This window comes from Castor canadensis, chromosome 5, assembly GCF_047511655.1.
Source record: "Castor canadensis chromosome 5, mCasCan1.hap1v2, whole genome shotgun sequence".
In the NCBI taxonomy this organism is placed as follows: Eukaryota; Metazoa; Chordata; class Mammalia; order Rodentia; family Castoridae; genus Castor; species Castor canadensis.
Genome location: NC_133390.1, coordinates 69,019,947 through 69,046,568, shown reverse-complemented (window position 1 = coordinate 69,046,568; position 26,622 = coordinate 69,019,947). Strand labels below are relative to the sequence as shown.

Genomic DNA, 26,622 nt, shown 5'->3' with positions numbered 1-26,622 from the left:
ACTACAATGTATGTATCATAGGGAGAAAAACATTTAGGGAAAATCATATTAGAGATCTTTTGTCAGTACTTTATTAGGACTCATACTGACTATTAGTTAACTTATACCTTCTAATAAGTGATTTTATTTATAAGTACAAATGGTATCTTAGGACTGAAAGAATAGCTCAAGCGGTAGGATCATTTGTCTAACAAACATGAGGCCCTGAGTTAAATCCCCAGTACCAAAGAAAAGAAATAGTATTTGAAAATAAAAATGCAAGATGATATGGCATAAAGAATATTCTATTTAAATGCAGAAAATATAGTGGTGTACAAGTGTAATCTGAGCTACTTAGGAAGACTGTGTCTGAGGTTGGCCTTAGGCAAAAATGCAGGACCCTATCTGAAAAAAAAAATTTAGAAAGGGCTAGGGTGTGACTCAGGTGGCACATTGGCTGTGTAGCAAGTGCAAGATTCTGAGTTCAAACCCTTGCACCACCAAAAAAAAAAAAAAAAAAAAATCAGAGGACATGCCTCTTAAGTTCTGGTTTGTTACTACTTAGTTATACAGCTTTGGAAAAATCCCTACATCATTCTGCACTGTAATTTTGTTAGATGTCACAGAGCATTGTTGATATTGTCTATGATGTTTCAACTGATTATGCTTTGCAATAGGTTTTATAAAGCTTGAGGATAAATATAAACTTAAATATACTCTTTAATATACTCTTCATGAATCATGAAATTCCACTTGTCTTTTACTTTAACCACTTAAAAATTTAATGCCCACTCTTAATTCACAAGTCATACAAACCCAGGTAGCAAGCGATATTTGGCCTGAAGACTATATATAGACTGCTGACTATAATTTGCCACGTTAAACAATGTATGAAAGCAAACATAAATACTATTTCTGTAATAAGATAATAGCAGTAGGATAATGTCTCTATAAAAAGGCATTCAAAGATAATTATATAAAGATTAAGAGGAACTCAAACTAGATTTTAATCATTTGGTTAATCATGATTTTAATCATATAATTATCAGCACAAAAAGATATGTATATCAAAATATGGCAAACTAAAAATATATGTAATAATTGTACTCCAGAAACAATTTTTTAACAGAAACTAATTCATCATAATGCAGGATATGTTTCTTACTTCTTTCTTTTTAATGATTTCTATGTTATTTTAAAATAGGTCTTTCAAAATGAAGACAAACAGTCCCTGCCTAGTGTCAAAAAGTCCACATTCATACAGCAGGACAGTAACTACAATTACAGCTATCTTTCCATTTCCCGTTGTTCTTTCTGATGGAAAATTTATCTCCTATATTCTACTGTCTAACTCTGGTTCTCAAATCTGCTCCAGTGTTTGGAATTTCCCAGCCCCCATCCCAGTTTGCCACCTACCTTTTTTGACTCCCTGCAGACTACCTCCTTCCTGAAAACTATACCCACTCTCACAGATCTCATTCTCAATTGTGTAACTGGGGGAGGGAAAGAGAGACTAGATGGTAGGATTAATGAGGGAACATCCTTAAAAACAATATTAGTAACAGGCCTCTGTTATTTATGCATGAATATTCTTCCTCCTAAACTCTACTAAATTCTTACTCATCTTTCAAATTACCTAGAAAATTAAAGTGTTAGAAGGTAAGAGGAAAGTAACATTAGAAATGCATTCAGAAAACTTATTAATACTTATTGCCTGGAAGTGGCCATAAGTGTCTTCAAGTGCTTTAAGATCTGGCATGTGAAAGAATCAATTATTCTTTATTGCTCCAGAGGTTTGAACTGAGACAAATTGGTAAATGGTAAGAGAGAGTAGATTGAGCTTGAATAAAAGAAAAATTTTTTTTGCCTTTTCAAGTTTTTATTTTTATACATTTTTTTTATTAAAAAGAAAAGCATAATTACCACAAATTACAAAGGACTAAAGCAGGACTAGAATAATGAATGAATCACTTCAGCCTGGAAAGCAGATACTCTCAATAATATTAATATTATAATATAAGCTCATTCAAGTATTTTATTTTTTTTTTGTCCTTTTAAATGTGATATCCTAGCACATGGTATAGATAATGTACTATGAGCGTACGGTGGAACATTCTCTGCAAAGCCAGATGACAAGTTTTCCTCCAGCAAGAAAACAGGTTATAAATTCTTATCTTCTCTGCCTCTGCCATCAACATGGCTGGAGGTGAGGGTGGGGTTGGGGGAAATCCAAGGACCCTTCTACACAAGATGTACCCATTCAGCAGGGTGCCAGATGATCCAGGTCACCCTGCCCAGGCCTTTGGCAACCCTCCCGCACCTTCCCTAAATGTCTTTTTGTTCCTCCTTCCCCACTTCCAAGGCCTCCTGAGAAAAGAAAATTTTGTAATGCACCCATGGGAATGCAGCTCTCCAAATGTCTTTATTTTTTACTGCTATCTAAGATAGAATGTATATGCCATTCTCATTTCATAATATTAACCAAAGGAGAGAAAACAGAAATAGAAACTTCTTTCTACTCATTGGCTTAGCAGTCTGCACAGGGAAGAGAGCTCAAAGGAAAACTGACAGGCCACGTAAGCCAATCTCCCATTCAAAATCCACTGTTTCTTCTACAATATTCTTCCCATTTCATGTTGACTACTTCCATGATAGAAACCTTCAAAGAGTTAAGAAAAATTCAAATTTTGAGTTGCTATAATTGCTACAAAATTTCCTTCTATTCAAGTTTAAGCTACTTTTCTTTACCATTTACCATTCATTTCAGTTTTAAACACTGGAGCAATAAGAGTAACTGATTCTAGTTCCATAGGCCAGATTTTAAAGCACCTGAGGATAATTCATGCCACCTCCAGGTACTCTCAGATCTGCAGAAATGTGTATTTTAAGAAATATTGTAAGTGATACCAATGTCAAAAGGTTAACAGATTACATTTTGAGAAACAATGCTTTAGAGCTTCATGAATATTAACCAATCTACAGGACTTTCCTTTGGACAGTTCCACAGGAAGCACTTCCTGAGATGCATCTCAGATTTTCCACAAAAGAAAGTGATACTGCTCTTAGTTGTTCAATTAAATATAGAAACAGGTATAGATAGATATATAGCTAGATATACAACTTTGCTGTGTTTACAAAAGTGATTATAAATAGATTTTTTCAAGCTTAGGGCTTTTTTTTTTGAGTTCCTTCTTTATTACATTTTTCCTCTCATAAAATTTGGTCTTCCATTTTCTAGTGAGGAATAGAAAGTGGTAGTTTTAAGGATAGTAGTGCCTCTATTACAAGAGCATTTGGAAGCACATAGTTCTGTTACATTTTTTGCTCTGAACCAACAGCATGTCTTAAGATTCCACTGTCTCTTTTTAGGGTGACATTATCACTTGATTCATAATGAGTTGTATAAAAATCTCCTCACATAGAACAGTTTCTTTAATTTTTCAGATAATGAAAAACTGTTTGTTTTGGATCATAAAAAATAACACAGCAAATAGTAACAGGAATTCTAGCTGAGTTCAGGGAATGTTGTTTCAACAAGTATTAGACCTATGACAGTTTGATTCTCTCTTCTCCTTCTTCTTTATGCGAAAGGACTGGCTTATGGAAATATGCACATTAACATTTATCTATAAATTCAGGCCTAAAGAGGATATGATGGCCAAGCTCCACAACAGCACCAGTTTATAAGCCTTTGCAAAACTATTTATCTCTACTCCTAGACTCATGCTATCCAAACTTAAGTCCAATATAGTAATGAACAGGGAAATCAGTTTGGTGGCTTACCACACTTAGGCCAGAAAGAGATCATATGCTCAGCCCTAAAGACAAATGGAACTTAGGCATCACATCATGCTTTTGTATAGGTGGCCTCATGTGTCTTGGTTGTACCATCTCCTTCAATCACCTATTTATGCCCTTTTTACCAACTCCTAATGCAATGCAAAGTCAGTGGGTAGTGCACTTGGTTCATCAGAGGGTTGTTGTACTAGCCTTAAATAAGTCTGAAAAAGACCTTGGTTGTACATCTGAATCAAAATTTTAGGAGCAGGTTAAACCTTGAATCAATGTATGAATATGGCTACTACTATAGGGTAGAAGTTTCTTATTCAAACCTACTGATTAGTTGTTTCTTGAAAAACTGGATTCACTTTTTGATTTCTAGTGAAGAATTTCTATTTTGTCATGGCTAAGTTACAACTAATACTTCTAAAGAGATAATTCTTTGGTGGAGTCTCCATGATAATCATGGTTGTTGATTATAGAAAATATTTCATTGTATTATGAAGAATTACAGAGAATTTTATAATATCTCATTACATTAGGGCTCATAAGTTTTCATAAATTTTCTCTGAATTCTCCCTTATTTCTTACAGGCCTGATGAAACTATTTAGGTTAATAGTTAAAAATTCTATGGAATGTTTCAAAGCCTTTCACAGAAACTTCAAGAATTCATACTTTATATATTATGAAATCAGTGTCTCTGGTTTTAACAATGTCTTCAGGAAATCTGTCCTTATTTACTATGAGAGACCTGTATTTTCAGTACAACAAAGAAAAAAGTCTTGAGAAAAATTGTGAAGTCTAGAAAATTGTGGAGAAACAATATTTTGCTTTGTTCATAGAAAAGATTTTCACAGTTACCTGGGAAGTGATGTACTTGATTCCTCTGTCTCACAGCTGGTATTTCATTCCTATAAAAGCCTAGTGCTGCCTCAGGAGTTCTGGTAGCAAGTCCTAAAGGAAGGAATACAAAACTATTGGCATGTAATTTCTTAACCCAAGTAAGTGAACCAAGAATTAACCTTAAAGGTAAATTTCCTAACTGTACGGCACAGTCTCTATTTTGTGCCTTTACATGAAATAAACATAGGTATTGCCACAACAGGACTGTTCAGAAGACAGAAAAGAGCTTCTTAAAGGATGTAGTGGGACTTTAGGGACATAGAATTTATCCAGAAGGAATATTCAAACTAGGCTATAAGATCCCAGCTCTAGTGTAAGCCTGAGAAAAAGAGTACTTTTTTTTTTTTTTTTTTACTATTTTGTGACACTAACCTCTATGATATTTAAATAGAGATCTTGAATAAAGATAAACATTTTTGTCACCCTAACCTTTAGTTGATCCATAATAAGTCTTTTGTAGATTTTGGACACTGAGAATTATGAGGGTGGATAGCTATAAAGGAAGTGACAGTGTCAGGATCAGATGTTAGCCTAGAAAAAGATATACATCTGGGTAAGGGATTAAAATAAAAGGTACAGCTTGTGGAAAGACACAACCTTGTAGTTAAAAGCTTGATGTTTTCAACTTTTTGTCTAAAAAAGGACTGTTCTCATTACGGAATTAAAGTTCTGTGCCAAGAAAGTGGAGCTAACTTTCAACAAGGGCTTAATGTTAGTACTTACTTACCCTCTTGGAAAGTGAGTGTGTATAGGACACAAATTGCACAACTTTACATGGTGAGTGAAAAAGGATTTAAAAAGTATTAACAATTTGCATAATTATAGGGTGACGGTTGTGTCTAAAGATAAGCCATAAGTTACATTTGTGATGAAATATGTTTATTTTTTCATTAATTTATCTTCAATGGATAGTGTAATGTCTAACTGAAAATTAGTTGCTAAGTAGTTGAGTAGATGAATAAATATTACGAAAGAAACATATTATTCTGAACCTGAGCACATCAGCATTCCAGTTGGTTCACTGGATTCTTTCAGCTCCCAATTTCTACTCTGTTTTCTTTTTTAGCCTCAAGAAAATATTTAATAGTCTGAACCTTCACTTTTATATTACCCATACATTTCTGGGGTATAGTTTACTGAATTTGAGATCCACATGGAAAACCAGAGACATAAAATGATTACCAAGTCCTGGCTTCCCTATGTCCTAACTCGAATATACTTTCAATATTTTCATTAGATTTAAAGGGATAGAACTCTAAGTTCCCAAAATATATAGCACTGGGGAGGTTAACTAGTGAAAAATATTTTTAAAAATGTTCTGCAGGACAATGATTCTTCCTCTTTCTCTTTCTTTCCTCCCTCCCACCCCCACAGCCCCTTACTGGGATTGAACCCAGGGCCTCTCACTTTTTAGGCAAGTGCTCCACCACTAACTATAATCTTAGCATGGCAATGGTGCTGCAGTGGCTCAGAGACTAGAAACATTAACACCAGCTGGGATCTTGCTAGAAATGCAAAATTTCAGGCCTCACTCTAGATCTACTGAATTAGAATCTTTGGCCCGCAGCAATCTGTGTAGTAACACTTGTCACCTGATTTTGATGTAGCTTTAGTTTGAGAACCACTGCACTAAAGGAAAAATTAAAAAGAGAAAGAACCCAAGAAGAGTATTGACTATTAAATGGTATTTATACATTAAGAAATATAGCAACATCCAATTGCCATTATTAGTATCAAAGTGATCAGTGAATCTTATCATAGTATGTCATTTTTGCCCCCAAAAAACATACTCCAAACTCAAAACTTTTCTACTTTAAAGCAATCTACTTGATTGCATACAGAGTTCCCTCAGGCTGTCTTGAGACAAAAAGTTGGTGATGTTTCTAGATCTGCTCTAACCTTGATAAAAGAAGGAACACCAAAGGTAGCAGGCTAGAAGCAGGATATTTATCAAAAACGTTCAGCAATTATCATAGCTAATTATGAAATACTGAGATTGGGAACAAGGAAAAGATGTTGCTTATACTGTATGTATTCAATAATATTTGGAGATTCTAGTCAATATTTTTCTTTAGAAAGGGGCATAATTGGGTACATAGATAATCCAAAAGAATTTATAACCAATTAGAATTAAAGAATTTCACAAGTTAGCTGTATGCAAGCTCAATATATAAAAATTAAGCTAGCTGTGGTGAACATGCCTGCAATCCCAGTTACTTAGGAGGCAGAGGTAGGAGGTCATATACTGAAGCCATACCAGGCAAAAGTGTGAGAACCTATCTCAAAAACAAACTAATAGCAAGAGGACTGGAGGCATGCTTCAAGTGGCAGAGTGCCTGAGTTCAATCCCCAATACTGCCAAAATAATCAATTGCATTTTTATACTATAGATAGGAATAATTTAAAAAAAAACATTTAAAATGGAAGAAAAATCAAATGAAAAGAAATAAATTTAATGAAAGATATGTAAGACCTCTACAAAGAAAACTAAAAGATGAAAAACATTACTGAGATAAAGAGCACAACATCAATGTGTGATACCAAAAGGAAAATTGTTTTTGAATATGTGAGTTATATGCAACCTACAGGTCTATAGATCCTTTAAAATTGCAATGAAATCTAAGCATATTTATGTGAAAGAGAATTATTTCTGAAAGTTATATGGAAATACAAAAAACTTAGAACAGCTAAAACAATTTAAAAAAAAACCCCAAAAACAAAATTGGAGAAACTATAACTCAGCAATTTTTATCAAACTACAGTAACTAAAAGAGTGTGGTTTGAATAAATGACAGTAAACAGGCCATGCTAATGGAATAGGACACAAAGTCTACAAACACACACACAACTCCACATAGTAAAGTCTACTCATTTTTGACAAAATTTCCACTTCAGTGCAGTGAGGGTAATTTCTCTATACATTTTGCTTAATAATTGCATATTAAATAGTATAAATTAACTTTGGCTTCTTCCTTACATTACACAGAAGTAAATTCCAAACAGGACTTTAACTTAAATACAAAGGGCAAAACAATAAGGCCTCTAGATGATAATATGGGGGAAGAAAGCTTCATGATCTTGGAGTTAACAAAGATTTTCTTTAAACAGAACACATAAAGCACTAACAACAAAACAAAAGATTGGTAAATTGAATTGTACTAGCATTATTACTGACTTTAAGAGAGTAGAAGGAAAACTACAGAGTGGGAGAAGATATTTTTATCCATATAAAATACATATATATATATATAGTATATATGTAAATATACATATATCCAAAAAGACCTTTATCCAAAACACACACACATACTTCCTGTAAATAAGTAAATAATAAATCAATAAAAAAGTTGACAATCCAATAGCCGTGAGCAAAAGCCTTAAATACTTCACAAAAAAAAGATTTTAACAACCAGTACACATATTTTATTTAAAATTTTTTATTTTAAAATTCCTAAAAATCACTAGGCACCAGGGATGTCTAATGCAATCCTATTTAATATGCAATGAGATATTACTATATACACTAATATTAGGATGCTTTAAAAACATCCTAATATTAAACATAGGTAAGCATATGGAACAAATAGAACTCTTGAACATTTTAAGTGGGAGTTAAAATCAGTGCAACTACTTTAGAAAACTCATTGGTCATATTTACTAAAGTTGAACTTCTGTGTGACGTGTATCCTCAAAATTTCACTTTCACATACAAATACAATAGAAATGAGATTATATTTGCATTAAAAATGTACAAGATTGGTTGTATAGTGGCCTCATTTATAACTAGCTCCAAGCTGAAAACCATCTAAATGTTCCAGCAACAATAAATTGAGGTATATTCATATAATTATTACATAGCAACGAAAAATAATGCTGCAACATTGATGAATGTAATATGTAAATAATGTTGAGCAAAATAAGCAAGAAAAAGTAAATTCTATAGGATTTCATTCATGTGAGAGTACCATAATACTAATTTATACTAATAAACCCCATAAAACTAATAATATATACTGATAAAAGTCAGATTACTTGGTACCCTTATGGAGATTAGTGGCTAAGAGGTACTTGAGAGAAGCTCTTGAGGTTCCAATGACATTTTCTATCTTGATCTTGGTATTATTTACATGGTGGATTCACTTGTAAAATAAATCCAACTGAACTCCTAAGATGTATGCACTTTGAGGTTTATGTATTATAACTTAAAAAAAAAAGGTTTGCCCAAAAGTAGTTAGGGCCAAGGTAGTCCAAAATTTCAAAATAGAAAAATAAGAGTATAGTACTAGTAAAGAATTATGGTAAATAGTAAACAAGGTGAAACTCAGGTGAAGAAAGTGTAATATGAAATGAACAATGAACACTGAAATGAACAATGGTAAGAAATGGCAAACATTATGCTTTAATCTGTAGATATGGTTTTTAAATATCTGCACAAAAACTAAGACAGCCTAAATATACTTTTTTGTGGCACTGGAGTTTGCACTTGCTAGGTAGGCAGGTATTCTACCAATTGAATCTTATACTCAGCAAAAATATTATTAAAAATAAAAGTAGTAAATACAAAGAACGTGTGACACATTATTAGTATATTATTTTAATATTGCCTAATACTCAGAATATATATAAGAACACCAAAGACTTAACTACATAATGCTACATACTCACCTTAATAACTAGGGTCAAAGAAAGAAAAGCAAATTGCTCATTATATAGAAAATAATGCTAATAAAATCTACATTTGTGAAAAATTATTTGATAAATTTGGTGTAGAGTTCAAAGGGAAATTTAGCATTGACTACTTATATCAATACGTAAGGAATAGTAAACAAAAGAATTAAGTAACTGTATACCACAAACAGATGAAAAAAGAAATAACCAAAGGAAAGCAAAAGTACCTAATAAAGACAAAAATAGCTGTTAATAAGTTAAAAATAAAAATTAAACCTATTGTTTGAGGCTAAGTAAAAAATAAAATCGACTGTTACTACAATTAAAGAAAAATAGAATGCCAACTTTTGCATATGATTGCACAATTTCTGTAATGAAGATATTTATCTTTAAAAAGAACAAACCAAATATACAAAATGAAAAAAAAAAAACCACAGGAGGTAACAGATTTAATTGGAAGATGTTACTCAAACTTCATAGAGTAAGCAATTCTAACGGTAATTAAACTGTTAGGTGTAAAGAAAGAAGAACCTTAAAATATCAATGTCTGATTACCAGAAACTACCCAAGGAAAGAAATACCACAGCAAAGTTGAAAGTTAAATTGAGAAAAGCATTTGGATCTTGTGTCATAAAGAGATAATCTCCTAAACTGGGTGCAGGTGGTTCTTGCCTGTAGTCTTAGCTACTTGAGAGGTTGAGATCTGGAGGATCACAGTTGGAGGCTAGCCCAGGCAAATAGTTTATGAAACCCCCATCTCCAAAATAACCAGAGCAAAATGGACTGGAGATGTGGCTCAAGCAGTAGAGTACTACTTTGCAAGTGTGAAGCCCTACCTTCAGACTCAAGATCCACCAAAAGAGAGAGTCTCCCTATGAAAAGGTGCTAGTAATTGATATATAAAAAGGGAAAACAGGTCTACAGATGATTCACAAAACAAAATATTTAAAGACCTCTTAAACATACAAAAAGGTATTCAACACTAATTATAGTATGTAAAAGGTAAAATTTTTTTTATTTAATAAATTTGACATATCCTTTCAACCTATGAGATTAACAAAAATCTTTTAAAATTGATTTGATGCTTATTTTCTTTTTTGAACTGTATAGATACATATTTATTATTCACATTCAGATTATAGATGATAATTTAAAGTCAAGTATAGAAATTTGATATGGGATACTGTATTATATTAAAGATTTCTAACTGTGAGAAAATATTACCAAACTAATATTTTAAGGAAGTTAACTTTGAAATATGACATACATTAGGATGGTGCCAATATATATGAATAAAGGAAATAAAGACAAGGATGGTGCCAATAAGAATGCAAAAGAAAGGGTAAATGAGTGAGGCAGTTTTTAAAATAAAAGCAATATAGTAAAAATTAAAAGAAAAAACATATAGGACAAAATTAGGTTCTAGAAATCCTAGATTCCTTAAGAATAAGAATAAAGAATTAACAACTTTTAAAGGAATTACCAACTTTTGAAGAAATGTTGTAATTCTTAATTTCTAAAGTATAAGTACATGCTTTACAAAGACATCTTAAATTTTTATAAGCTAATATGTTTCAAACAAAAATAATGTAAATAAACAGGACAACAATCTTTTGATACTCTGATATCATTTTATAGTTTTGTAGTGCTGGAGTTCAAAATCAGGGCCTTCCATATTCTTGGCAACCATTCTACCACTTAGCTGTATCCTCAGCCCCCTCTTTTGATACTCTGTAAAACCAGATCTACCATTCAGCATAAAAGATATACCTAATATTTTTGGGTGCTTAAAATTTATACATTATTACATATTAATTATAGGAAAATTATTACATATTAATTATAGGAAAATCAGGTAAGTTAAAATTTAACTTAACTACTTGTAATCCCATCACCTAAGTTTCTGTTAATTTTTTGCATACCTTAAGGATTTATCTGTAATAATTTTTATCTTCATATTTACATACATATTTTAATGGGCTCACACTTTATTTTGATGTATTATTTCATAACATTATATTATCATTTTTCTTTCTGTCAGTAAATACGCATTTTCAAAATGGTGGTCCAGAGAAACGTTTTTGTTTACTCCTGAACCTATGCTTTATATTTCCCACCAATTCAGCCCTTGCCATAAGATGACAAAGTTTCTGTATAAAATCACCTATTTTTCTTTAAATGTTGGCAGTACCGGGATTTGAGCTCAGGGCTTTGTGCTTGTTCTACTATTTGCAGCCCTTTTTGCTCTGGTTATTTTGGAGATAGGGTATTATATTTTGCCCAGACCAGCCTGGAAACACAATCCTCCTGATCCTAGCCTTCTGAATAGCTTGGGATGACAAGCTCATGCCACTGTGCCCACCAACTATTGGCTGACATGGGGTCTTGCTAACTTTTTGGCTGGGCAAGCCTCGAACTGCAATCCTCCTGATCTCAGCTTTCCAAGTAGCTAGGATTACAGGCATGAGCAATTGGTGCCCAACTAAGAGTACCTTTTTTATTTGATACTTATTAAGCATTTTAATTTATCTACAAAATAATCTTTCTTTAAAATGTCTTTATAATATGGCACTTAAACTTTAAATCTTATTTTAGGCCAGGAATATTTTTAAAGACATCCATTTCTATTTGATTTTGGAATTAAAGTTGCCTGTGGTTAATTTTCAGAAACTGAACTATAACTACTGAAACTATTCATTTAATATTATAAAAATTATGACAACAAAGCAATAGTTTATTACAGTGAATTACCAGAAGCTTAAAAAATACCACTCATGTTTACCTGAAGTGGGAGACTTGCAGCGCTCAAGTTCCAGGGGACCTGGACTATCATTCAGTTCAGTTAAACCTGAAAATACAGTGACAGAGATAAAAAGAGAGAGAGAGAGAAAGAGAGAAAGGAGAGAGAGAGAGAGAAAGGAGAGAGAAAGGAGAGAGAGAGAGAAAGAGAAGAAAGAGAGGAGGGAGAGAGAGAGAGGAGAGAGAGAGAGAGAAAGAGAGAGAGACTTTTATTTCTTAATTCCTTTAAATTTAAAAAGGACCTTTTCCCGTGAAAATTACTTTACCAAGCCCATATTATTCTGAAAATTTGTTTAAGTAAGTGTTTCAGGAAAAAGGAGCAATAACTGACTGACAGGGTAATTTAACATGGATGATAGAAAGATAAAATTCCTTTTTTGTTTTGACATGAATTATCTACTTTAATAAATGATACATTTTTATCAGAAAATATATTTAAGAATAATAAGAAATAGGAACAGGGTCTAAAAAGGCATAATAAAATCTACTTCAGGAGAAAAGGCTATTGGCTTTTAAAGGATCTTTAAAGATCTATCACATGTTTAAATTTTTATGATTATTTTTATATTACATACTAAGTTGTTCCATAACATTCACATTATTTCTTATAACAAGCACTACATCCTTGTATTAAAATAAGATTTCTTACTTTCTAGTCTATCAATTCCTGACACATACAAGGAGAGGCACAACAGATTAATACACATTTTATAATTCCCACTATCTGCAACTTTGCATTATTGTGTCATTTGTAAAACACACTTTATTATAGTTTTTCTGTCCTTGATGGATATCTCATATACTTTTTCCTTTGTAAATAAATATTCAGAATTTATACTTAAATGTAAGTTCCCATAATCAGAAACATGTGAGAGTACTGTAAATGACTAAAATTTTCATTGTTCATATTTCATCTTCTCCTTTTTGCAATTTGTACCAATAAATTTTCTGTAGGTGCAAAAAAATCATAGAATTTTGCAACTGAAAAGGCCAACAGTGAAAATGTAGTTTAACTGTTATGTTTTATAGACAAGAAACTATAAATTCCTACAGTTAAAGCTATTTGAATAAATAAAATAATAAAACTAAGTCAATGACAGAGCTTACACAGAACCCAGAACTCATAGCATAGTCAAATGTCACTTACTAATGGGAGTCTGTCCTGAGAAATGTCATCAGGTGATTTTTGTCATTGCATGCATATCACAGAGTGCGCTTACACAAACCTAGATGGTACAGCCTTCTAAACACCCAGGCTGTATAGGTTATTGCTTCTAGGCTACACACCTGAACAGTGATAAATCTTTGTGTTTCTAAACATATCTAAACACAGAAAAATGTCAATAAAAATGAGGTGTTAGGCATTTTTCAGATCCATTATAATTTTGTGGGACCACCACTGTATATGTGGTGTCATTGACTGAAACATTACACATGTAGCACATGATATAGTTTGTCACATTCTGTATCATTCTGTTCACAATGCTTTGAGTGCTAACTTCAAGTCATGCTAGTTGCTGCATTTCTTATTTCACTGAAAGTTTTCAAGACTTTTAATGTTCATCTAATATTTAAATTTTTATATATAATCATGATATACTTACAATATTTACTGATACAAGTATTACCATTAACCTGGAACATTCATCAACTTAAAACTATCTTGAACACACTCTACTCAAAAGATACAAATTGGAGGGAAAAAGCTTATATTAAAAAAAAAGCAATAAATATTAATCTAGATAGTCAATATATAACTACTTTAGACACTTCTTAAAAGATTTCTGACAAGTTTTGATATATGACAGCAAATTAGAAACAGCATGTCATAAAGGAGAGAAGATTACTTGAACTAGAAGCATTAAGAAAAGTAGCTTGGAACAACAGATAGGAGAAGGCAGAGAGAAGAACTGTAATGACGAGTGAGTGATCTAGGACAATTTAATGGGTGGGTTGATAACAGTTTTCAGGTCTTAAATACATTACTTTGAAGACATTACTCTTTTTTTAAATTTTAGGGTTGCTAGATTTATTTTATTAATACATTATTGTTGTACTGGGGGTGCACTGTGACATTTACAAAAGTTCTTACAATATGTAACAGTTGAATTCATACCCTCCATCATTCTCCTTGAGTCAGTCAATCAGAGTTATAGTTAAGTGAAGTTAACCATGTTCAGAAAGCCAACGGCGGCCACAGGTTTTCTCTCATTTGTGGAATATAGGCCCAATTCAAATACAAATCATATTGTGAAAAATAGGTCACACTAAGGAGAGGCCACTAATGCGAGAAGGAGGGTAAAAGAAGGAAGTTAAGAAGGTGAATATGATTGATGTACTTTCTATACAAGAACGAATACAGAACTTTTAAACCTGTTGAAATCTACCACAAGAAGGGGACTGAAGTAGAAAGGAGATGGAACAAAACAATTTGGATTATAAGACATATACACATGGAAATGTCACAATGAAACTCCTGGTATACCAATCTTTTTTTTTTAATTTCTTTTATTCATATGTGCATACAATGTTTGAGTCATTTCTCCCCCCTTCCCCCACCCCCTCAAAGAAACTAAAATGTCTTTTTTTAAAAAATGGAAAACAGGAAGGTAAAACAGATCTTGTCTGGGGGTTGGTACCAGTGGGATGTGGAGAATGTAAGGAAAGGGTGCAGGAGGGTGAATATGGTGGAAATATTATGTATTCATGTATGAAAATGGAAAAATGAGAACTGCTGAAATTTCTTCAGGAAAGGGGGAGGAAAGGAGAATGATGGAGGGGGTGAATTTAACTATGATATATTATAAGAACTTCTGTCAGTGTCACAATGTATCCCCAGTACAACAATAACATGATAAACATAAAAGTTAAATACAAAAAAAAAAATCAAAGTTAAGGAATGCCCAGTGTTCCACATGTAGTAATAATAATAAAACTAATATTTATTATTTTATACTTAATACACTAATTTATGTAAATTATCTTTCACAGTTAATGATATTGTGAGAGAAGTTACCTTATTATTCCTATTTTGTTAATAACAATAGTCAGAAGCTATTACATAAATTCCTCCAAGTAGGAGGTAGGAGAGCTACAATTTGGTCACTATAATATATTTAATAGGCAAGAAAGTATGAAGTGTATGCTAGAAAGAGTTTCAACAGAATTTTAACATGAAAAATTTGGTGGTTAAAGAGCTAAGCATAATTTATCTGGAAAGTATCACTTTTATATTTCTGTACTGTGTATTCAATCTGTTGTTTGTCCTAGTTATTTCCAAATTCAGCTGCTTTCTTGTTCAACTTGGATCTAATAACATTAAAACAATTTCCATGTGTCAAGTTACAATGAATTCAAACTTTACACTAAATATTTTATAGTAATCATTAATCTTATGTAATTATTCCAAACAATCATTATTTTGAAATACACATTTTTCTGACTATAGAACTAATGAGTGGAAAGTGTGTGAAAGATAAATTAATCATAGTTTTAAATTTTTTTATTTTTAATCCAACAAAACAGTTTCATATTCACACTTTTTTCTATTTAGATCTATCTTATAAATTCCTCACTTCATTAAAATTTCATCAAATCATTATAAGGATATATAATATTTTAAATATAACTACTATATTGTGAAATATTTAGGTCTTCCATTCTTTACTATAATTAATATATTTATTAATATAGTTGAAAGTTTTTGGCTTTTTTGTTTGTCTTTTCCAAAGTATTTCCATAAGCTTATCACTGTGGTCTGGTAGAGGTTGTACATTTTGTATTCTTAGCAGCAGCTTATGGGACTTCTGGTTGCTCAATATTCTCACCAGCACTAGGTATTACTGGTCTTTTAAAATTTTACTTGCAGTTATAGTATTTTACTGTAATTTTAATTTAATTTCCCCTATAACTACTGACAGTTATACTTTTCATATGCTTATTGACTAATCGTGTGTTTGTGATGTCTGTATTCAAATCTGGCTAATTGTTTCTATTAGACAACTTAAAATTTTGTTATGCTGCTGTAGTAATTTTTTATTTTTTATTCATTTATTAATATGTGCATACATTGTTTGGGCCATCTCTCCCCCTACTCCCACTCCCTCTGTCTCCCTCCCACCCCCCCATGTTTCCAGAACCTGTTCTGCCTTCTTCTCCAATTTTGTTGAAGAGAAGACATAAGCGGTAATAAGACATAGCATTTTTGCTAGTTGAGATAAGGATAGCTATACAGAGGGATTCCTAGCATTGTTTCCATGCACATGTGTATTACAACCTGAATTGGTTCATCTTTACCAGATCTCTTCACTACTTCCTGGTCCCCTTCCCATAGTGGCCTCTCTCAGTTTAAGATTACTTTATTTGCTCTTCTACAGTGGGCACATCAAACACTTTCAAGTTTTGAGTTTCCTACATTTCCCTATTCCTCCTGTACACATTCTCCCCTTAGCGTGTGACCCATGTCCAATAATATTACTTCATTTGTTTTAGGTCTAAAGTCTGCATATGAGGGAAAACATACAATTTTTGTTATTCTGAGACTGGCTAACTTCGCTTAAGATGATATTCTCCAGTTCCATCCATTTACTTGTGAATGACAAAATTTCATTCTTCTTTGTGGCTAAGTAAAATTCCATTGTTTATAAACTCCACATTTTCTTAATCCCTTTGTCAGTAGTGGGGCATCTTGGCTATTTCCATAACATGGCTATTGTGAATAGTGCTATAATAAACATGGGTGTGCAGGTGCCTTTGGAATAACCTGAGTCGCATTACTTTGGGTATATCCCCAAGAGTGGTATTGCTGGATCATATGGCAGATCTATGTTTAGTTTTTTAAGAAGCCTCCATACTGTTTTCCAAAGTGGTTGTACTAGCTTACATTCCCACCAGCAGTGTATGAGGGTTCCTTTTCCCCTGCATCCTCACCAACATTTGTCATTGGTGGTGTTTTTGATGATAGTTATTCTAACAGGAGTGAGGTGGAATCTTAGTGTGGTTTTGATTTGTATTTCCTTATGGCCAGGGAGATGTTAAGCATTTTTTCATGTTTTTTGGCTATTTGGATTTTTTCTTTGGAAAAGTTTTGTTTTTTTCAGTTGCCCACTTCTTTATTGGTTCATTGATTTTGGGGGAGTTTAGTTTTTTGAGCTCCCTATATATTCTGATTATCAGTCCTTTATCTGATGTATAGCTAGTGAATGTTTTCTCCCACTCTGTGGGAGTCTCTTCAGTTTATAGACCATTTCTTTTGTTGTGCAGGAGCTTTTTAATTTCATGTAGTCCCATTTGTCCATCCTTTCTCTTAGTTGGTGGGCTGCTGAAGTTCTATTGAGGAAGTCCTTGCCTATACCTATTGTTTCCAGAGTATTCCCTGCTCTTTCCTGTACTAACTTCAGAATTTCAGGTATGATATTAAGGTCCTTGATCCATTTTGAGTTGATACTAGTACAGGGTGATAGACATGGATCTAGTTTCAGTTTCTTGCAGATGGATAACCACTTTTCCCAGCAACATTTGTTTTTGGCACCTTTGTCAAAAATAAGGTGGGCATAGCTGTGTGGATTCATATCTGGGTCCGGATATTGAAATTTCCAATAATTATTTTGAATTATCTATTGCTCTCTTTGATTCTGTCAGGTATTGTATCATGTATTTGTAAGTCTTATTAGGTGCATATATGTTTATAATTGTTATAGCTTGGTTGATTTACACATTATCATTTTAAAATGCCCCTCTTGGTTACTTTTGAGATAGGGTCTTGCTTTAGGCCCAAGCTGGCCTGAACTGATCCTCCTAGTTGAGCTTCTCTGTGTAGTTGGGATGACAGGTGTGTGCCATCATGCCCAGCCATTGTTTAAACTTTTTAGGTCTGGCTGGACTCAAACCACAGTCATCCTGATCTCCATCTCCCAAGTAGCTAGGATTACAGGCATGAGCCAATGCGCTCAACCATATGTTTTCCTTTGTTATGTTAATCAGTTGTTTTACATTGATTGTCAAATATTAAAACTTGAATTCCTGAGATAAATACACCTTGATTATAATGCTTTATCATTCTTACATTTATCTGTCTTCCATTTGATACTATTTCATTTATAATTTTGGCATCTATGTTCATGAGTGAGGCTGGCCTGTACTATTCTTTTTTTGTATTATATTTGCCAAGTTTTTGTTCTCAAGGTTGTATTGGCCTTAGATAACCAGTTGGAATAGTTCCCTTTTTTTTTTCTATTCCCTGGAGGTATTTGCATAAGATTGATGCTATTTCCTCCTTAAATGTTTATAGTGTTAATAAGTGAAGCCATCTGGGGCCTGTGGATTTCTTTGAGGTGGATATTTCATTCTAAATTAAAACAATTATAAAAGAAGGTTATTCATATTTTTCAAAGTCAGTTTTGGTAAGTCTTATCTTTCAATGTTTTAATTTCATCTAAATGTCAGTTTCTAGTCATATAGTTGTTTATAATATTATTTTGTTTTTAATGTCTATAAAATCCATAGTGATTCTCCTTTTTTCATTTTTGGTATTGACTATATATGTTTTTTTCTTCTTTCTTGATCAGTAGTATTACAGGTTTTATAGACTTCAGTAATGTTTTTGAAGGGTTGTATTGTGGTTTTGTTGATCTACCGTATTTTCAATTTCATTCATTCTTAATCTTTATCATTCCCTTTCTTCTGTTTATTTTGTATTTCTTTGCTCTTCTTTTTTTCTTAGTGTCTTTAAAAAAGTTTATTATGGATTTGCAATTTGTTTTTCTTTCTTTTATTGGTGGTACTGGTACTGGGGTTTGAACTCAGGAACTTGTACTTGCAAGGCAGATTTCTACCATTTGAGCCACACCCAGACTTTTTGCTTTAACTATTTTTGTAAAGGGTCTTACATGTATACCCAGGCTGGCCTGGACAGTGACCCTCCTATCTTCTGCCCACATAATTAGAATGACAAGCACATACTACCAAATTTAGGATTTTTATTGGTTGATAATGGGTCTCAATGCCTGGGCTGGTCTGGAATTATGATCCTCCTAATTTCCACTTCCCGAGTAGCTAAGATTACAGGTATGAGCCACTGCACTTGAGAAACAATTTCTTTTTCTTAGAAAACATCTAATGTTTTAAATTTTCTTCTAAGCTCTGTTTAAGCTGCATCTCACAAATTTGGATACTTTCACTCAGATCAAACATATTTTAAAATGTGTTCCTTAATTTCCAAATGCTAGAGAATTGCAGACATATTTCTGTTATTGATTTCTAATTCAATGTCTTTTTGTGGCTAGAAAGCATATTCTGCTTATTTCCATACTTTGTAATTCATTATAATTTGTTTTATGTTCCAGTCTAGCCTTGTGAAAGTTTTATGTTTACTTGAAAAGTGTGTGTATTTTAAATTTTGTGGTGTAGGGTGTCCATGTTAGTTTGGTGAACTTGGTTAAGAGTTCCTAAAGTTGTTCATATCCTTACTAATTCTTCTGTATTTCTTTTAACAGTTACTAAGGGGAAATGATGAATTCCCAGCAATGATCGCAGATTTCTCTATTTCTTTGTTTTGTCAATTTTCCCTTTATATAATTTTAATATTTTAATGTCTATAAGTATAGGATTTTTATACCTTATAATTCAAGTCTTTTTAGAATGTGAACTACCTATCTCTTTGCCATGAGGTCTACTTCATCTCATCTTAATGTAGCCACACAACCTTCTTATAGTTAGTATTTTTATGAAATTCTTTTCCTTTCAACTTATTTGAGTTTTTAGACTTAAAATATATCTCACATCCAGCTTATGCTTTGATTCTTGTTTAATCTTGTCTCACAATCACTATTTTTTGTAATGTTTCATACATTTACATTTCATATAATCTTTAATGGAGTTAGGTTTACATCTACTATATTCCTATTTTTCTCATTTTTGTCCTCTTCATTCTTTTCCCCTACTGGTCCTCAATTTTGTCTTTTAAGAAAAGAAAATAATTTTATCTTCACATTGGCTTCTTAGCTATAATTCTCTATTTTATTTTAGTCACCGTTACAGTGATTATAACATGAATTTGGAATTGAACAGTTTACCTTTAATCATTCTTAAATCACTTCTCATGATGAAAGAATTTTATAACAGTGTAAATTTATTTACATTCTTCTCATATTTTGCTATTATCATATATTTTACTTATATCATTATAAACTCAATATACTGTTGCCTTTTGTTGATTATCTTTTTTTAAAGAGTTAAAAAACAATGTTTTATTATATTTATCCACATATTTATTACTGCTGGTGTGTTTCATTTTTATTGTATATATAAATCTCCACTTGGCATTATTTTCCTTTAGCTTTCAAAAGTTCCTTACCATCTCTTATGGTGCAGATATGCTAATCACAAATTCATTTACTTCCATATTTGGAAATGGTATTTTATGATAGATACATGATTCATGATTGTAAATAAATTTTCTTCAACACATAAAAGATGTTCTGTTGTCTTTGACTTCAGTTATTTCTGATGAGAAATTATTATTTACAACATTGTTACTTTGTATGTTGATAGTCATGTTTCTGTACTGCTTTTAGGATTTTCTCTTTTATATTGGTGTCAGTTTGACTATGAATTCTTAAGTTTTACTTTATTTTTCTAGTTTTGGATTTTTTGAACATCTTAGGTCTTTGAGTTGGTGTGTTTTTATTAACTTTCAAAAATTTCAGATAGTTATTGATTATTATTCCACTTTGGTTAATTATTTTTTAAAAGAGAACTCTGCTTCTGTTTGGATCATTTCCATTTATCTGTATTCAATATATTGCTAAAGCTATCCTGTGAACCTTTGATTTCACACAGTTTTAGTTCTAGAATTTCTATTAGATACTTTTTCTGAGTTTTAGCTTTTCTCTTGAAATTCCCAAACATATTCACTCACTCTAATCTGTCTTTCTCTTTACATTTTTATAATAGTTGTTTAAAAGTTCTTATCTGATAATTCCAATTTGGGTCATCTATGAGTCTGTTTACACTGACTTCCCCCCATTAATTATGAATCATGATTTTTATTCCTTCCATGTTTTCTACTTTCTGAGTATATACTATGTATACAACAGTAGTGGAAACTGAATATAAACACATATCCTTTTCTTTCTCATTTGTTTAAGTAGCTCAAGTGATGTAATGATCAAATTATAAAAAGTATTGAAGTATAGTGAGATTGGTTGCAGCTATAACGAGATTAAGTTCTTTTATTCAAATTGGACAAGAAAACCCCTATGTCATTATATATGGTTTACTCATTGCATTATCACACTATACCCTATAAATTTATATAATTAAAATAATAAGTCACAAACTGGGTATTCAAAGAAAGAGGAGTCAAAAAAATAAAATACAGAGGAAAAATAAAATTCTCTTTGCCTTTAAATCCAGTACTCAAAATTTTTTACTCTCTTAGCCAAGGGGCTGATTTCTGATCTCAGTTTCAATGCAGGGACAGGGTTGGGATGTTGCTTCATATACTTTTTAATAATATTTTGATTCAATTCTATAATAACCCCAGAATATAAGCCCCTTGAGATTATATGAATTTCTCTGTTTTCCAGTCCTACCTGCATTGCTTCTTTCTCAGAAAAATTTTGGGAGCAATAAAGTTTTGGTAACAGTAACTTGCCAAGATGAATGATTTATTTTTGTCCTTGGGGCTTTTTCAATTTATCATCCACAGGCTAGTCCAGAAAGTTATTAAACTACCCTTTAAAAAAATTCTTTGCAGTCTCTCCATCTATGAAAGGCCCGCTGATTTCCCTCACTTGCCCAGGTCAGTCACTTGCCCCAGATATGGAAGCAAGTATAGCTCCCTGCTCCCTGCAAATGGTTCTTACCTCTCTAACAGTCAACACGACATCTTTGAATCTACCAAGCTCCAATAGTCCTAGAGGAAGGCATAGTTTTATTTTTATCATTATTATTAGCACAGGATTTTGTTATTGTTGTTACCATTGTTACTATCCTGGGGATAAAAGTTTTTTGGTTTGTTTGTTTTTAATCTTTCAGCATCCTATCTGGAAATGGAAATCCACTCCTTCACTTACATTTGATATCTCAGAAATACTGTGAAATGTTTGTTGAAGACATGAGGAATCAGAGGAATGAAAAGCAGTTAAATTTGTTAAGTTGGTAGTTTGTTAAAGTGCTTGGGATGCATGCCAAGTTATGCTTTTCTTAGTAAAATACTAAATAGTAAATGATGAGATATGCCCAAGATTATGTAGCTAAAGCAATGTTTGAAATATGTGTAAATTAGCTACTAAACTTGGAAGGTATGTGCAGTGACACATCAGAAAATACATAATAACTTATGAGTAGAACAGATATGGAAATTTTATAATAAATAATGGGATAGCCAAAGATACAACCCCTTTGTGTACAGTAAATTATACCACTTTTTATTTAAAAAATCTAAATATATACCTGTAATATATCTTAATTGATAGTATAATTAAGACATTTTAAATATCAACTTGTGAATATAAAATATCAGTATTTTCTTGGAGATATATCCAATACTCCAATATTATCATCCATATAAATAGTCTACATTTTTAAGGATTTTCTTATTAAATTATTATTTCCCAGATAAAATGGCTTTCTCTGAATGTTTTCAATGTGACATTTTGACCAGATAAAGCTTTGTTGCAGGGATACATGGTAGGTGTAGATATGCCAATGGAGTATCTTTCCATCTTAGCTGTGACAACAAAAAATGTCACTGTCAAATGTCCTATAGGAGACATATCCATGATTTACAGATTAGTGCTCCTAGTCCAAGGCTTACTCTTCATTCTGTGTCTTTTGAAGAGCAGAAAATTTTACTTTTTTTTTTTGGAAGTATTTGAGGTTGAACTGAGGGCCTAGTGCTCCTGTCGTGTATGGTTATTTATTTATATTACTTTGGTGGGACTGGGTTTTGAACTCAGGGCTTCATGCTTGCAAAGCATGAACTCTACCTTTTGAGCCACATCTCCAGGCCGTTTTTTGCTCTGGTTATTTTGGAGATGAGGTCTAGTGAACTACTTGCCTGGTCTAGCCTCAAACTTCACTCCTCCCCATCTTGGCCTCCCAAGTAGCTAGGAACCACCAGCATCCGGCTAGTTTTTGATTATGCCCGGGGCAGGCTGGGCCATGATCCTCCTATTTACAATTCCTTCATAGCTGGGATGACAGGTTGAGATAGGGTCTTGTGAACTTTTTGCTTGGGCTGACCTTGAAAGGTGACCCTCCCAATCTCCATCTCCCTGGTAGCTAGGGTTACAGGCATGAGCCACAATGCACAACAGAAAATTTTACTTTTGAAGGTTGATTCTTGTATATTTTCTTTAGAGTATGTTTTTGGTATCTTACCTAAGAAAGCGTCATCTGACACAAGGTCACAACACTTTTTTGTTCTTTTTTAGATTTATGATTTTAGGTTTTACATTTAGGCCCATGACACATTGTAAGTTGTGTTTATTTTTAATTTGGTACAATGTATAGATCAAAAAATTTTCTGCACAAGGGGTAGCCAATCATTTAATCATTTGTAGAAAAGAACATCATTTCTCTAGTTAATGGATTTTATACCTTTGTTGAAAATCAGTTGCTCATGTATATGTGAATCTACTGGAGTCTCTACTGAGTTCCATTGGGGCATTTGTCTATGGGCCAATACCAAACTGTGCTGGTGGGAATAGGCATTGTTTCCTTTAATTCTTTCATGTGGTTCTTCACCTGTTCCTGGGAGTTTCATCATATATTATATGTTGATCAGTATTTTGCTTGAGGAGGAAATTCTTTATATTGTTAGAAATCTTTTTTTGTGAGTTCATAGCTTTGGTTTCACCATTTCTTATCTACATGTCTCCATTTTAGGGAGCTAATCAGTTCCTTCCAAAAGGGGGCTTCCCCTCTTTTTGCTATAGTCTAGAAAATAGCCATACATGAATGTGATTATAGGGTTCACTTCTTTTGTTCTCGTTTGTCAGAGATCAGTTTTAAAAAATTATTTGAAGTATTGTGTCTTAAAACTTTTGCTTCCTTATTTTGTCTCTCTTTGTTATTGTTGCTTTTTGTTTGTTTACTTTTGTTTGTTTCAGACAGGAGACTGTTTGATGCCTGTGACTCTATTTTACTTGGAAGTGGAAATCTAAAGCTTTGACTGTTTTCTTCTTATCTTGCAAAGTTTCACTTAAATGCTTCCTCCTTGGATAGGCTTTTCCCTGACAACACTGAAAATCAGTTCCATCTCATTTTTCTCTACCATAGCATTGCTACTTTTTATCAATCATAATACTATATGTATGATTTATTTACCTTTATATGGCTATAATAAATGGAAGGAAAGCACCATAAATTGTTTCACTTATCACTGTGCCCTTACTGCCTAGAAAAACACTCAACATGGTAGCTCACAAAATATTCTTTGAATGAATGGGTTTTTCCTCATTCCTCATTTGTTGTTTACCATAATTTTTGCTGTCTTTTTTTCCTTGAGGTATTTCTCCTTTCTATTCTTTCTAATTGTCTTATATTTATCATCCCCATTTCTTAATTTCTCTTTCTCCTTTATTTTTCTGATTTGTGTTTTGAGGGCCTTCTGTCATTCTGCAAGTTGAAAAAAAATCACTTAGTGAAAGTGGAAACTATTTATAAGTAGGTGTGAGACTTTCCAAAGAATCAATCATTTGTTGCATAACTAGAAATTGATGCACAAGTAAGGTTTTCTGACAATGCTATACCTTAAGCATACTATTCAAACTTTCTTTGACTCAAATGACACACAATATGTTTTTAAATAGCAAAATTTCTGTTATTACCATGAGTAGAACATTAGGCAGTTGAGGCAACAGACTGAACTTTAGTCCTAAGTCTTCTATATATTAGTTATCATATTAGAAAAGTTATGTAACCTTTCTGTTACTTGGCTTCATCATATATTAGAATATGAAACTATCTAATATTTTAGAAGTATTTTTATAAACATTAACCCAGAAAAGTTCTGCACCTTTAAGGGAAGTAGGGATTATGAATTTTACTTTTTTTTAATATATGAGAAGAAAAACTCAAGAGTGATTAAATGTCTTAAGACTACAAATGTAGTAAGTAGTAAGTTGAAAAAGCAGAATTTGATCTAAATCTTCTGAATATATATCTGCTCTTTCCAAAGCATTTCACTGCTTCTGTAAACAATAATTAATAAAATATAGAAATTTCCTTTCAGCTTTCTAGCTGAAATTTTATTATTTTATGATGTGAACGATTTGCAGATGAGGTTTAAGAAAGGCAGATGGTGATAAGTGACTGGGAAAGAGCCCCAAGAAAAGATTTAAATTAAGATTATTTCTTCATAAATGAAAATTATTAGGTTTGAACTATATAACATCACTGCACGGGCAAAGTTAATACAGTTGAATAAAGTAAAATATAAACACATTTTAGAAGAACTTTGTCTAAGTCTCATTTTAGACATGTGAAAACAATCTCAAATAGTTTAGTTTTTGAATGTTACTACACTGAGTAAAAACTTGAGGAAAAGTGATTTTTGATTATAGAATAATGGACTTGGTTTCCAGTGTGCCCAAAACTCCAAAATGCAATTAAGAGTCACAGAATCATACAATGGAGAACATATGGAATCACGTTAGTGTCATATAGGTGAAAGTTTGTTTTTCACTTATTCTGCATGACTTTAAGAGATGGATTTTTTCTCTTTTGACTTTAATTTTCTTATCTGTAGAGGAATCTACTAACAAATATTCATATTCCTCATAGATTTATAATGATTTTATAATTTATTAAATAATAAATATAATTAAATTATCTAGTATAATTAAAACATGATGAGCTGGGCGATGGTGGCTCACGCCTATAATCCTAGCTAACTGTGTGGCAGAGATCGGGAGGATCATGGTTCGAAGCCTGCCCAGGCAAATAGTTTGAGAGACCCCATCTTGAAAAAAATCCATCACAAAAAAGGGCTGGTGGAGTGGCTCAAGGTGTTGACCCTGAGTTCAAGCCCCAGTGCCACAAAAACAAACAAACAAACAAAAAACCATGATGGCCCCTCAAGCGGAGTACATTTGGTCTCCCCAAATAGTGACAACACCAATATGTGAAAGTCATTCATGAAAAAGCTGCCCAGTCTCTATAAAATATGAAATTATACAAATATAACCATATTTAAAAACTTCAAGACAAATTTTCATAAAATTTATTTTTAAAAGTAAATTCCAGTTCTTACCTGTGAGACGTTAAAGAACCAGTCCCTTTTCATAATATACAACATTAGAAGAAGACTTTATGACATGTGATTTCAAGATCAGGGCTTATGTGAGTCCACATGGAGATCACAGGCAGAGACATGGAGCATTTCTTTAAGTCTTTCTAAGACTTTTATGTTTGTTTTTACGTTTGTTTGATGCTTTAGATATCTAGTTAGAAGAAATCATGATTGCTTTTGTAAAATCCTAATC

The 26,622-nt window shown here is 32.4% G+C and overlaps 1 protein-coding gene across 5 annotated transcripts in view; it reads right to left on the bottom strand.

Moving 5' to 3' along the window:
• Stxbp5l (syntaxin binding protein 5L) overlaps positions 1-26,622 on the bottom strand; it is a 391,328-nt gene that overhangs the window by 68,437 nt on the left and 296,269 nt on the right. For all 5 annotated transcript variants that reach the window (XM_074073244.1, XM_074073245.1, XM_074073246.1 and 2 more), the window contains 2 exons: positions 12,114-12,179; positions 4,622-4,714 (listed from right to left, as the gene is read on the bottom strand). In XM_074073244.1, coding sequence (XP_073929345.1) covers positions 4,622-4,714; positions 12,114-12,179 — 159 coding nt within the window. The remainder of the gene's footprint in view (positions 1-4,621; positions 4,715-12,113; positions 12,180-26,622) is intronic.